The following is a 14588-nucleotide window of genomic DNA, read 5'->3' on the forward strand; positions in this document are numbered from 1 at the left end:
CACTGCCGAGCCACAGTGGGGAGAGCCAGGGCATGCGTTGTGAAGCTCTCCCGGGGCGCCCCAGCACCTGTGTGCCATGCCTCCCCAAGCCAGGCCACCCAGGACCCGGGCTGACAGCTCGGAGCACGGACTTCAGCGTGACACCTTGCTAACTGGGACTCTGGCCCACCAAGGTGCGGCTGTGCAGAACCCAGGCTTCCAACCCGGATCATAGCTCAGGTCTCCCTTCTCTGCTCCGGGAGCGAGTGAATCTAGACAGAGCCAGTTCCTGGAGCCAGGGACGGGGAACTAAGAGGCTGCATTAATTACCGTGCTCTGCTGCCAATCCTTCTCCCATGACCGCTTTTTTTTTTTTTTTTCCTGGACTCAGACTCAGAGAGATATAGAGCCCCAGAGTTCTTTTCCAGGACCAGATAAATGCTGAGCCGCCATTCCCAGGGCCCATGCAGAGCCTCCCCTCGGGGTTTCGATGGTGCTTGTCTCCCCTTCAAGATGGCCGTGCCTGCCTAAGCCAGTCTCTCTGCAAGCGTCCTGCCCTGCCCTCCCCTTCTTCTCTCTTCTTCTTCCGGTCTCTTCTCTGCTGGCTGTGCTGAACGCCCACCCCAGGCTCAGCCCGCTGCCTCTGCCTCCTTCCCCCTGGGTCTCTCTGCCAGGGTGGGGTTTGCTGGCATGGTACCAAGGCACAGGTAGCTATGACCTGGGGGGAACATTGAAAATGGAGGACCATCTGCCCTTAAAGAGGGAAAGGCATGGAAGCCCCTAGCAGCCGGGCTGAACGATGCCCCACAGGCTGTTCTGTAGAAGAAAAGCAGAATGGGGGACAAGACGTGGAAATGTCCGGAGCAGGGAGACGCCTCCTCACGAGAGAGGCCCCCCTGGAGACGCGGTGGTGGCCAGCGGGAATGAGCTAGCGAGCCGCTCTGCCCCTTCCTCCCCACGGGATGTACCCTCCCTGGGTAGTGCTCAGAGCTTTCTGGAAGCAGGGGGCGCCGTGGGTGATAACCAGCCAAGCGAGGTGGACTGTGGCTGAGATCCACGCCCCTGACCCCCCCCCGGGGGGGCCCTGCCCAAAGCTGAAAGACAGGGGTTGGGAACTCTGAGCCCTGCTGCCCATGTCTCTAAGGAACATTGCTTTGCCCCCCTCATGGGGGGTTCTGATGAGGCCCAGCAGCCTCTCTAAGGCTGGAAGAGGAAACTAGACAAGGCTCCCTGCAAGGGCAGGGGCTCTGCAGTGAGCATGAGCCGCCGCGGTCACCCCGCCCAGCCTGAGGGACCCCAGCCCTTCAGATCACACTGGACAAAGTGGCCTCCGGGAGAGGCCTGTGGCTCCGTCCCCGCCCTGCGGTCTCTTACGTAACGTCCCCAGCCTCTGAAAGCTGTCCCAGACTCAGGTACCTGAGTCCCCCGTGGGGCCCTGCCGCCGGGAGATGAATGGAAAGAATTAGGTCGCCAGAGCTATTTTTGCCCGGTTTCTTCCCCCCCACCCCTTTGTGTTTGCTTCTGAATTGCTCTGGGGGTGCAGCACCCTGGGCACGCTCTGATTCCGAGGAGAGGAACGGGACCCCAGAGGATGGGGGGCCACGCCAGCCTCCCCACCGCCCGCGCCACGGCCTTCCTTTGCCTGACACCTCGTGGCCCGTGGAATTTTTTTTACAGCTTCATCCCAGATATCCACAGGCCCCCTAAGTCACTCAACCAAGCGGGGGACAGGGGGACATGCGGGGGACGGGGCGGGGGGAGAGCGCGAGAGAGATTCCTACCAATTCCCATCATCACGGTCCTGAGGTTTTCAGGGGATCCGTCTTGTCTTCCTCCCTCATAAAGGCAGGAAGTAGAGGGGGGCCCCTGCCCCCTCCCATAGGACGCAGCACAGAAGTAGGCAAGAGCTGAGCTTAGGGTACTCGACAGAGGAGCCCAGACTCTCCTTCCCGGGGTGAAAGTTAGGTCCTGGGCGAACCCAGGCAGATGGTCGCCTTTCTAGGCCAGTCTGCCTCCAAACCAGCGGGCCCAGAGGGGAAGAGGATTAGGGAGGAAGTCAGGAAGGGAAATCTAGCCTAAATCGTATCGGCGAAGGGCCCTGACGGGGCTGGCGCCGCCACCTTGGACTTTTGAAGGGGGAACAGGAAAAATTCAAGAGGGATGAGCCCTCTTTTTAGAGGGCCTTGATAGAAGAGCGCACACGGTGTGGCCTGACAGGCAGAGACGCCCTGTAAACATCCTGCACCGTGGGAAGGCTGGGGCGGCTGACTGGCTGCATGCAGAACCCTCTCCTTGGCACCCCTTGCGTCCCAGCCCTCGGGTCCTTCTTGGGCAGAGCTTGGGACACCGTGGGGAGAAGGGCGGGGCCGCGTGGGTCTCTGGGCGTGGGCAGGGTGGCTCACACACCTGGCTTTCTGCAGATGACTGCGTATGGGGCTTTCCTGCACAAGGGCTCTTTCTGCCGGAACTACTTCAACATCTTGGACCTGCTGGTGGTCAGCGTGTCCCTCATCTCCTTCGGCATACAGTGAGTAGAACTCTCTCAGCCGGAGGGCGGGGGGCGAGGGGTGTGCATGCAGAGAGGAATGGGCATCAGTGACACCCAATGGCCAAAAAAAAGGGGGGGGGCGAATTTCCCAGAGGCCCTGGCCTCCCTTCCCGAGGCCCGCCTGTGGCCCGCCTCAGGGGTGAGAGAGCAAGAAGGATGGTTGTCAGTTCTACCCAGAACTTCCAGCTCACAGGATCTCACCTCCTACCCAACCCTGCCACCAAGTCCCCGTTTGCCCTTGAGGCAACCGCTCCTCCTTTGAGTCCAGCTGGCCTTTCAATCCCTTCCGTGGAGACGTGCCTGGCAGGTGGCAGGAGCAGGGTCTGAATTCAGATGAGCCTGGCTCTCTGTGTCCTTCTAGTGACATTGGGGGGGAGTGTTGAAGATGCATGCTGACTTGTTTATTGCCGCCGCCCCCCCACCCACCCAGAGGCTGGGGATCCAACCAGGGCTTCCCTATATGCTCTGCAAGCCCCTCCCCCCAGGACTGCAGTCTCAGCCTGCTCAGGGTCACGTACGTGCCCCCCAGGAGGGACAAGCAAGCTCTGGGCTCCTACAGTGGGAGACAGAAATAAAACGCCCCCAAGGCCGACTCCATCTCCCATGCTGGTCCTCAGTACCAGCAGCCGGGATCTCAGCACCCACCATTCACCACAAACACCCCCCCCGCCCCGGCCCCGCAGGTCAAGTGCAATCAACGTGGTAAAGATCTTGAGAGTGCTGCGTGTCCTCAGGCCCCTGAGAGCCATCAACAGGGCCAAGGGGCTAAAGGTGAGATGATGGGGTGGGGGTGGGGGTGAGGGGGAGGTTGGTCTTTACCCACAGAAGCTTCTGCCAGCATGTTGGGAGTACGGCTGAGGTGAGGTAGACACTTGAGTGCAAAGAGATAGCCAGGTCAGGTGCCTGCCATGTTGGAGCCCCAATTCTGGTCCTACTGGGAGTCTTAGTCCAGGGTAAACAGTCTTTCAAACCCAAGAAAACTTTGCAAATGAGAGGCCTGCACACAGACTCAGCACCCCAGGTGGGCATGCTGCCCCTGTATGTCCACCATCAAGAGGGCTGGACCGCTGGGTCACCCAGCGGCCCAGGCCTCGAATTCCTTTGGGCTCCCCACGACTCTGGGACAATTGTTTCTTTGAGCCCGGTTTCTCCTGATCACTCCCACTTGTGGCCGGAGCTTTGTGCTACCTCCCCAGAGAGCTTCGGGGCTCCGCTGAAGGGAATTCGGGCCACAAACCTGCCCCCCTCCCCGGCCCCTCTATCCACTGCAGCACGTGGTCCAGTGCGTGTTTGTCGCCATCCGGACCATCGGCAACATCGTGATTGTCACCACGCTGCTGCAGTTCATGTTCGCCTGCATCGGGGTGCAGCTCTTCAAGGTAAAGTCTCCCCACCACACACACACACACATCCCAGGAAAGGGAAGCAACAGGTACAAGGGAGAGCAGCTGCCCAGGTCAGGCATGGGGTGAATGACTGCCGGCCCCGCCCCAGGCCAACTCCCAGGCTAGCAGAGGAAGGCAGAGGCCGGAGGGTTAGCTCCGCCAGGCTGAAGGCCTCTGTCCCCTCAGCTGGGCCCTGCCCACAGCTGGCCATCCTTTCTAGCCAGAAAGTGGAATCTTTTATCCCCCAGAACCTGGACATCAAATCACTCGCTTAAAACCTGCCCACATCAGCCCCTCGGCACCCGGCACCCAGCCCGAGGCCAGGGGCTCCCTGCGTTTCTTCTCTCTGCTGCCTTCATTTTCTAACCCTGTGTGTGTGCTCCACCCTCCCCTGCCCTCCCACACCCTCTCCCTCCCACGAGCTCCTCCCTGGCGTCCCTTGGTGGCCTCCTTCCTGTCTGGACCTTCGTGCACACCTGCTCTCAGAGGCCGCACGCCCAGCTTCCTGCAGCACTAAGTGCCCTGTGTGCTGCTGGCCGCCGTGTGGTGAGCCTGGCTTCCCGTCCTTCTCCATGCTGACTGTCTCCTGCCTTTACCATCCCAAAGCCCGGCTCAGCGCTGGGCTATGGACCCCCTCGCCAATCCTCTTGCGATGGATTATGGAGCGGCTCTGACCAACTGGTTTGTTCTTCTGCCTTCCAGGGAAAGCTCTACACCTGTTCCGATAGCTCCAAGCAGACAGAGGAAGAGTGCAAGTGAGTATCACCCAGCAAGCCGCCAGCACCCAGACAGCAGCTCGGGGAGGGAGGCGACTTGTCCTCACAGATCGCGGGGTACAGTCGGGCCTGTGGAAGCGTTACTGGCCCTGAATGTTCTACCCACTCCAGGGGACATGGCTACGGCGCTGTGGCCCCGCCTAGCCGGCCCCACCTCACCCAGCGCTCCCCAAGTTCCCAAGCAGTAGGTCAGACGCCAAGACCCCAGAGAGAGCTCAGAACTAACATCTTCTCCCGCTGCCGTCCCAGGGGCAACTACATCACCTACAAAGACGGGGAGGTGGACCACCCCATCATCCAGCCCCGCAGCTGGGAGAACAGCAAGTTTGACTTTGACAACGTGCTGACGGCCATGATGGCTCTCTTCACCGTCTCCACCTTCGAGGGGTGGCCAGAGTGAGTCCATGACCTCCGCCGGGCCCCAGAGGCCCCTCCGACCCCCGGGGCCCCGGCCCTCTCAGAGGCCCCCCACCCCAGGCCCCCGGCCCTCTCAGAGGCCCCCCACCCCAGGCCCCCGGCCCTCTCGGAGGCCCCCCACCCCAGGCCCCCGGCCCTCCCGAGGCCCCCACCCCAGGCCCCCGGCCCTCCCGAGGCCCCCCACCCCAGGCCCCCGGCCCTCTCGGAGGCCCCCCACCCCAGGCCCCCGGCCCTCTCGGAGGCCCCCCACCCCAGGCCCCCGGCCCTCTCGGAGGCCCCCCACCCCAGGCCCCCGGCCCTCCCGAGGCCCCCCACCCCAGGCCCCCGGCCCTCCCGAGGCCCCCCACCCCAGGCCCCCGGCCCTCTCGGAGGCCCCCCACCCCAGGCCCCGGCCCTCTCGGAGGCCCCCCACCCCAGGCCCCCGGCCCTCTCGGAGGCCACCCCTGCATGCTCCTCCCCTCCCCCCCGCCCCCCACCATGACAGCGTATCTGTCCCTGTGGAAACGATTCTTCTAGGAGATGTCAGGGTGTGTGTGTGTGTGTGTGTGTGTGTGTGTGTGTGTGTACACACGTGTGCGTGAGTGCCGAATGAACGGCAGACGTGTGTGAACTAGTTGAGTAGAAAGCCAGAGCACTATGTATGACCACCAAGGTCAGTGATGGCCACACGGACATATATATATATATATTTTTTTTTTTAATCTAAGTGGCTATTTTCTCTTGGATCTATTTCACGTCAGATCTGACCTCCTCCTCTGACTCCCTGCCAGCTTGCTCACGAAGCCGTTGTTTCAATATTTACCAATATGTCTGTGTTTGAAATGGATGACGGGGGCGCGCGTTACATTTAAATAGTTCCCCACCATTCCCAGGCCCCTTTCTACGCACCCTGGAGAGACAGGAATTCTTGTCCCGTCTCACAGAGCGGGAGTCTGTGTTCCAAAGCGGCTGAGTGCCTTGCCCAAGGCCAGGTGGCCAGGAAGTGTGGGAACCGGGACTCGCACCCAGATGCCCCCTGCTCTTCCCCTGACCTCAGGAGGGGCCAGCATCCCAAAGAGATGACGCTGTCTCCTCCTGCAGGCTGCTGTACCGCTCCATCGACTCCCACACAGAGGACAAAGGCCCCATCTACAACTACCGCGTGGAGATCTCCATCTTCTTCATCATCTACATCATCATCATCGCCTTCTTTATGATGAACATCTTCGTGGGTTTCGTCATCGTCACCTTCCAGGAGCAAGGCGAGCAAGAGTACAAGAACTGCGAGCTGGATAAGAACCAGGTGACTCTCCCGGAAGGAGATGGGTGGGGGAGGGCCAGGAGGGAAGCAAGGCCCGGGTCCTGACACCTCCCAGCCCACATGAAGGAGCATAGAGTCCATCGAGGCCCTGGGTCCTCTCCTGAACCAGAACAAGGCAGATCTCCACCAAGCTCAGCTCCGACAAATGTGTTCTGCCAGCACGTATTTGTTGAGCTTCTACTTCGGGATCGTCTGTGACAGGCCCCTGCAGTGGGGGGAGAGGGGGCTCATGCTTATCTAGAAACTGAGTGAGCACACCCAGGTGGGCTGGCCCTGTTGATAAAGGGAAGAGGGAAAGTAGAGCAAGGCGGAGAGCGCCTTGGGTGTGGGTGAGAGAGCAACCTTAGGAGAGCAGTCCTGGATGTTCTCTCAAGTGACACACACGGGCGGCGTGGCGTGGGAGACGGGGGCAGGAGAGAGGCTGGGGTGGGAGGGAAATGGTGGTGCCACCAGCCGGGGGGACGAGCGGGCAGTCCTTTCGGCGAGGAATGGGCCGCTAGGGTGGGCCGCACGCGTGGTCCTGGTGGGAAGAGCCCAGGTGGAGGTGGCGCTGCTGGACAGGGGTGGCAGCTGCTCCCTGACCTCTCCCCGCGCCCCTCCCCCAGCGACAGTGCGTGGAGTATGCGCTCAAGGCCCGGCCCCTGCGGCGGTACATCCCCAAGAACCAGCACCAGTACAAGGTGTGGTACGTGGTGAACTCCACCTACTTTGAGTACTTGATGTTCGTCCTCATCCTGCTCAACACCATCTGCCTGGCCATGCAGGTTAGTCCCGGGGGCCCGGCCCCGTAGCACCCAAGGGAGAGGCTGCGGGGGGGGGGGGGGGGCGGGGGAGGGAACGTCCCTGCCTGGAGAGCCGGTCTCAGGGGAGGGAAGAAGGCTGGGTGGAGGTGAGGAGGGGCTGGGGTTCCCCACCAACCCGCCTCTTGCTCACGGCCCCTCCCTTCACTCAGCACTACGGCCAGAGCTGCCTCTTCAAATCCGCCATGAATATCCTCAACATGCTCTTCACCGGCCTCTTCACTGTGGAGATGATCCTGAAGCTCATCGCCTTCAAACCCAAGGTAGGCCTCTGCGGACGACGTTGGGGGACGGGCCTGGGGGCGCGAGGGCACACCTGGCCAAGAGGTGGAGCAGAACAACTCCTTGACACAGAGCCCCAGCCCAGCCCGGCACCCACCGAGCCGCGCCACGCCCGGCTCCTCCCATTCCCCACAGGCTGGCAAACGAAACCTCTGCGGGGCCAGCCCCAGCCCCACACAGTCCTCAGCCCACCCCCTTCCATGTCTGTGGCCTCGCACACCATCTACTCAGGGAAAGCTTAGCCAGCCAGAGCGGCATTCGCTCAGGACTCGAGGCTCCAGCCCGCAGGCCCCTCCTCGGTCCCACCATCGCTCCCGTAGACCCACCCCCACCCCACGGAGGGCAAATCCCTCTGCCTTACGCCATCCCACTCGGGGTGAGCCGCTGCGCAAGGTCAGCTGGTCTCCGTTGCCAGGCTGGGGTGTTGAAAGGAGGTGAGGGGGGCATCACTTCCACCGGGTGTCGTGAGACAGGTTTAAGTACTTCAGTGCCTTGAGTCATCCCGCGGTTGACTCAGCGGTGTTCCCGGTGAGCGCTGCGGCCGCCCGCAGAGCCTGCAGGCGGTGTTCAGGGTCCGACTCGTCAGCTCGGGTGATGGATGGGGCAGCCTGTCTTGGGAGCCCACGGGCTCGACACCTGCAGGGCCCTCATCCCAAAAGACGCACGGGCCTGGGTCCCACACCCAGCCAAGGGGCCGGCCAGTTCCTGGCAGCTGGCCGCGGTTGGTCACCAGACTGTAGAGCGCTTCCTGGCTTCTTCCATGACTGGCTTCCCCGCCCAAGGAGGTGGGACACACACGGGAGATTCTTCTCGGAGGAAGAGCAGGGTCGTCCTGGGACCATTCACAGTTCACACGCTGGAAAGGCAAAGGCGAGTGAGTTTCTGCCTCTGGCCAGAGTTTGAGAAGAGGATGGAGGACAGTCAGCTCTTGGCCCACAGCGGAGCTACATTGTTTCCTCAAGGAATAGGCTGCTGGAAAGTAACTCCAATTTCCCAGGCAGAAAAGCCAAACCAGAAACCACTGGAAGCTCTGCTGGAGCTTGCCTAGGAACCAGCGGCTTCTAACAATGACCTCACGGCCTTCATACCTGCCCGTTAAGTGAAGCATCCGTGCCAGCCTTTAGACTAGCATGCGTATTGATTCGTGGCACTGGTGAGTTTGTACTTCTAAGCTGCAAAAAAATTATGAGGTGGGGAGACACTCGTGCGTTGAGGAAGTAGAAGATGAATGTTGCTGCAACTCAGCTTTTTGTGATTCCTATAAAATGCCAGAAGCAACTAACTGACCCAGAGGGAAGGGTTCCTTTGGCACACGGCCTGTGTCAGCTTGGTTCAAGCGAGGGCAGCCGATGGTGGTACGCTGTGGCAGGAAACACACATGGGAGCAAAATGGCATCGTCCCAGCCAGAAAGCAGGAAGCCAGGGCCAACCTGGGCCTCATGACATCTCAATGGGCATCCTCCCAATGGCCTAACCTCCTCCCGCTAGGCCCCTGCACCTTTGCCCTTCGGGACCTAAGCAAGCCCAACACGTTCTCCTTCCCTGGGGAGAGGATAGACACCTGGGTGTCTGGACGCCTCCTGGCCTGCAATAACGCTGGACCACAGTGGTCACTGTGAGAAAGGCTTTATCAGAGTCATCAGAGAGTAACTAAACAACCAAATTGCCCTCCTGGGATGACCTGGAGTGAATCAGCAAGGATGGACAAGAATTAAATGCCTTTTATAGATAAGCACTGGGGGGCAAGGTGGGGGGAACCCGTTCAATCTGAAGGCTAAATCCGACGGAAACCAGCTGAGTGGTTTTTTTCAAAGAGAAAAGTATAAAATGTTTATGGAGAGGAACTGAAGAAAAACTAGTAAACTGGAGAAATCTGTGAGCTAGAGAACCCATTATTACTGAGATGCCGCGGATCCTCAGGCTTGTCCTCGCGCTCAGTACCGCTCTGACTGAAACGCCACTGGAACTCCTCCAAGGAGGCCTGGGAGGAGAAAGACACACAGCAGAACATGTGGGGCCAACGGGTGAAGCCAGGAGTGGGGGCGGGGGCGGGGGGAAAGGGTCTCCTCCATCTCCTCCCATGTGGACAGCTATGACCTTGCTGTCGAGAAAGACACGGATATCCACTCTCCGCAGAGGCTTGGGTCCCAGAGAGATGGCGGTGTCGTTTCTCTGCCTGGGAGTGAGTGGCCATTGAAGACGGTTCAGGGACAACTAAGAGCTGAATAACGGATCTGTGGCAGCCAGCCAGAGGGCTGCTGGGCCGGGCAGGGGTGAAGACGCAGGGCCTTCCTTCCCCTCACCCTGCAGGGCCCGAGGCAATCTTTTCAGCATTGGGCCACTTAAGACAGAGCCTGTGCTCCGACTCTCTGACTCACTCCCCCCAGGGGAGAGATTCACCCCTGGCGGCTCTCCAGGATCAAAGCCTCTCCCCCGTCCCTGCCCCCTGCCTGAGAGGAGACTGGAGAGGCCAGCTCGCTGGAATGAGATCGGAGGTCGCCTCCGGGCTCGCTTTCATGTTGCTGAGACAAATTAGGACCCAAAGGTATTCCAAGGCAAAGTGATACATGGAAGTTTCTAGACCGGCCTATCTCAAGGTATCCGGTACAGGCCATCTACGGTGCAGCCACGAGCCTATCCTGGCTCTTAAAACGTGACCTGTGCTCTGAGGAAACAGTTCTTAAAGTTAATTTAAACTGGCCCTTTGAGAACCACCACATCAGCGAGCACAGCTGGGCAGCACAGTCCTAGTCCACTTCTTTCCCATGACGAAGAAGGTTCTGCCGTCCTCTCACTGTCCATCCTGGTCCCCTCCGCCTCCGTCTGTCCATCCTGGCTTTGTCAGAGCAGCTGCTCCGGCCTTACCAGGCCAGATGGCCTCGCTCATCCTCCCCACCCTCTCTCCATCTGGTCATTTTGTGCAGGACTTTGACTGGCACATGGCAGAACCCTAGAGACAGAGCAAGGGAAGAACCCGCCCAGGGCAGCTCCTCACCAGACATTGTCACCTCCCCCAGCCACACTTCAGTGGTCGAGGCCCTTCTCCTGTGGGGTCTGGAGGCTCTTCTCCTGTGGGGTGTGGAGGCTCTTCTCCTGTGGGGTGTGGAGGCCCTTCTCCTGTGGGGTGTGGAGGCCCTTCTCCTGTGGGGTGTGGAGGCCCTTCTCCTGTGGGGTGTGGAGGCTCTTCTCCTGTGGGGTGTGGAGGCCCTTCTCCTGTGGGGTGTGGAGGCTCTTCTCCTGTGAGGTGTGGAGGCTCTTCTCCTGTGGGGTGTGGAGGCTCTTCTCCTGTGGGGTGTGGAGGCCCTTCTCCTGTGGGGTGTGGAGGCTCTTCTCCTGTGGGGTGTGGAGGCCCTTCTCCTGTGGGGTGTGGAGGCCCTTCTCCTGTGAGGTGTGGAGGCCCTTCTCCTGTGGGGTGTGGAGGCTCTTCTCCTGTGAGGTGTGGAGGCTCTTCTCCTGTGGGGTGTGGAGGCTCTTCTCCTGTGAGGTGTGGAGGCCCTTCTCCTGTGGGGTGTGGAGGCTCTTCTCCTGTGGGGTGTGGAGGCTCTTCTCCTGTGGGGTGTGGAGGCCCTTCTCCTGTGGGGTGTGGAGGCTCTTCTCCTGTGGGGTGTGGAGGCTCTTCTCCTGTGAGGTGTGGAGACTCTTCTCCTGTGGGGTGTGGAGGCCCTTCTCCTGTGGGGTGTGGAGGCTCTTCTCTCATGGTCTGGAGGCCCTTCTCCTGTGGGGTGTGGAGGCTCTTCTCCTGTGGGGTGTGGAGGCCCTTCTCCTGTGGGGTGTGGAGGCTCTTCTCCTGTGGGGTGTGGAGGCCCTTCTCCTGTGGGGTGTGGAGGCTCTTCTCCTGTGGGGTGTGGAGGCTCTTCTCCTGTGGGGTGTGGAGGCTCTTCTCCTGTGAGGTGTGGAGACTCTTCTCCTGTGCGGTGTGGAGGCCCTTCTCCTGTGGGGTGTGGAGGCTCTTCTCTCATGGTCTGGAGGCTCTTCTCCTGTGGGGTGTGGAGGCTCTTCTCCTGTGAGGTGTGGAGGCTCTTCTCCTGTGGGGTGTGGAGACTCTTCTCCTGTGGGGTGTGGAGGCTCTTCTCCTGTGAGGTGTGGAGGCTCTTCTCCTGTGGGGTGTGGAGGCTCTTCTCCTGTGGGGTCTGGAGGCTCTTCTCTTGTGGGGTGTGGGGTGTGGAGGCTCTTCTCCTGTGGGGTGTGGAGGCCCTTCTCCTGTGGGGTGTGGAGGCTCTTCTCTCATGGTCTGGAGGCTCTTCTCCTGTGGGGTGTGGAGGCTCTTCTCTCATGGTCTGGAGGCTCTTCTCCTGTGGGGTGTGGAGGCTCTTCTCCTGTGAGGTGTGGAGGCTCTTCTCCTGTGAGGTGTGGAGGCTCTTCTCCTGTGTGGTGTGGAGGCTCTTCTCCTGTGGGGTCTGGAGGCTCTTCTCCTGTGGGGTGTGGGGTGTGGAGGCTCTTCTCCTGTGGGGTCTGGAGGCTCTTCTCCTGTGGGGTGTGGGGTGTGGAGGCTCTTCTCCTGTGGGGTGTGGAGGCTCTTCTCCTGTGGGGTGTGGAGGCTCTTCTCCTGTGGGGTGTGGAGGCTCTTCTCCTGTGGGGTGTGGAGGCTCTTCTCCTGTGGGGTGTGGAGGCTCTTCTCCTGTGGGGTGTGGAGGCTCTTCTCCTGTGGGGTGTGGAGGCTCTTCTCTCATGGTCTGGAGGCCGTTCTCCCGGGGTCTGCTGCAAAGATCACTTTTTCCCGGGGCAGCTCAGCAGACCTTCTCTCTCTGTACCACACAGGACCCTCTCTACGCCATTTACCACTGCTTCTTTTCCATGGCATCTTGCCATGGTTCTGGGAAGGTGTCGTTCTCATGGGCTCACAGGGCAGGAGAGTTAGGGGGAACCCGGTGCTTAAGGAGGAGGAACAGGGAAGCAGGAGAGTAGGGAGGGAGGAGGCACCTGCTTGAATGAGGTACACGAGACATCTGACCGACAAAGCGCCGGAAAAGGAGCATGTCCGGCAGAAGGGAGAGCGCAGGCACAGGGTAGAGGCCAGGTCCGCTTATGCTCAGCGTTGAAAGCGTGGCGGGGCGGCGCAGGCACCGTGCGTTGGGAGGGCGGTGGGGAGCCGCAGGGGACGGGTCGTCGGCTGGTGATGGATGATCAGATGCTCCTGCTTGGAGCCAGCCCATGGAGCTTAGGCACGGGTGGGGTGGGGTAAAATGGGGAGCGTCCGGAGCCGCAGGCGACACAGCCTGCGGCAGTGGAGATGGAATGAGATCTGTGGGCGGTGAGTCTGGGGGTGAGGATGAGGAATCACGGGGTGCTGGAGGGTGCCCTGGCTTGTCCCTGGGTAGGCAGACTGGCGTTGCGCCTTGCCGGAATGGAGACGAGGGAGAAACCATTTCCAAGGAGGGTCTGGAGATGGATTTGATTTGTAAAAAGTCGCCAGCTGTTGCAGTCTGGAATTCAGACAGGCAGCCTGGACTGGAGATCTATTTTAGGAGAGCGCAGGGCCAGACTCTCCTGAAGTGGAAACTCCAAGAGAGCCCTCCGGAGCCGCCTCACCCCACGAGGAGAAGATGGGTGATGGGAAAGTGGACAGGACTCTGGAAGCAAAGGGAAGGGGTGGGGTGGGAGGGAAGGGATGCGGGGCTGAGGGCCCCGGGCCCCGCCACGGAAAAGGAGGGAGTGAAGTCCCTGAAGAGAAGACAGGGAGGAAAGAGCCGCCACGCAGCGCGTGGGGGTCAGGGGTGTGCAGGTCCTGGCTCCCTCATCCTTGCGGTCCTGCAAGCCATGCATGGGAATGAGCTGACCTGCAAAATTCACCTGTGAAGACCTCAGGATCAGCCGGTGTCGGTGGCGACTCAGGAGGCTGAGCTCTGAGGATCGTGGTTCGAAGCCCACGCACGCGGCAGGAAAGCCCATGAGACTCTTAAGCTCTAAAAAGCTGGATGTAGGGGTGTGCCTTACATGGTAGAATGCTAGCCTTGAGTGAGACGGCTCAGGGACAGCACCCAGGCCTTGAGCTCAAGCTCCAGGGCCAGCACAAAAACAAACTGCATGCAACTCTGGCAGCATCGTAGGCTAGTGGTGGGGACCTTCCTCTGTGACAAATACTTTATCATCCGCCCTTCGTTTTCCTGACATAAAATGCAGGAGGCCGACGTAGGAAGAATCGAGATTTGAGACCAGAGTGCAGGACAGAAAGTTAGTGATTCCCCTTCTTAACCCATAGCTGGGCACCGCAGCTCACGCCTGCCATCCCAGCTTCCTGGGATGAAACACAAGCAAGATCTTACCTCAGGAAAAAAATTAAAAATAAATAAATAAAATAACCAGCCAGAAGAAAGCAGGGCTAGAGGAATGGTTCAATGGTACAGCACCTGCCCACAAGGGCAGGGCTCTACGTTCAAACCCCACTAAGGCCAAAAAGTAAGAACAAACAGGACCCTCTCTTACACAATAACCCCAGGGACTCAGTGGTGGAGCTCTCATGACACCAATGCAAGGTATTTCCGCCGGGAAATGCCAGCTTCCCCTCCGGCGAGCCTGTCCCTGTGCCAGCGCGCCCCCTGGAGCCCACGGGCCGAGGTGCAGCTCGAATCCACCGACTCCCACTTAACCCTGAAGAAATCTCCCACTGTGCGTCCTCCTGGGACCCAGACCCTCGGCGCTCAGGCCACTTACAGGACAAAGGAGGGGAGGAGGAAGGCAAGTGCCTGGCACCAAACGCCACTACTCCTGCACCCGGCAGAGGCCTGTGCGGCGGGGGCCAGCTCCCGCCCGTCTCCCAGCGGCTGACCCCGTGACCTGGCACTCCCGATCCTTGTGTGTTTGTGGTGTGCCCACCGGGTTACCTGATTGCACACAGCCCCTGGCAGACGGGCCACAAATGAGCTCGAGTATTGTTGCAACATTGTGACAGATTTCCTGCCTGCCTGCCTGCCTGCCTTGAGAGCTTTCAAAGTTACCACTGGCGATCAAAAATAATTACATGACTTTGTATAAAGCCTTGTGTGGGAAGGGTGGTATTAGCTATTACATTTAATTGTTTAATGCGGAAATTATTCACACTGTGTAAAAAGCCCAGTGGGAAAGTACACCGTGGTGCCCCTGCCTCTGGGGAAGGAGACAGAG

The 14588-nt window shown here is 60.1% G+C and overlaps 1 protein-coding gene across 1 annotated transcript in view; it reads left to right on the plus strand.

Annotated features, from left to right (window-relative positions):
* Positions 1-14588, plus strand: part of Cacna1c (calcium voltage-gated channel subunit alpha1 C) — a 96427-nt gene that overhangs the window by 53910 nt on the left and 27929 nt on the right. Inside the window, 8 exon segments of the mRNA XM_048335032.1 lie at positions 2400-2506; positions 3211-3298; positions 3799-3906; positions 4615-4667; positions 4938-5084; positions 6186-6387; positions 7011-7169; positions 7358-7468. Of these exon segments, the coding sequence (XP_048190989.1) occupies positions 2400-2506; positions 3211-3298; positions 3799-3906; positions 4615-4667; positions 4938-5084; positions 6186-6387; positions 7011-7169; positions 7358-7468 (975 nt within the window).

The sequence above is a fragment of the Perognathus longimembris genome, chromosome 27 (assembly GCF_023159225.1).
Source record: "Perognathus longimembris pacificus isolate PPM17 chromosome 27, ASM2315922v1, whole genome shotgun sequence".
NCBI classification, from domain to species: Eukaryota; Metazoa; Chordata; class Mammalia; order Rodentia; family Heteromyidae; genus Perognathus; species Perognathus longimembris.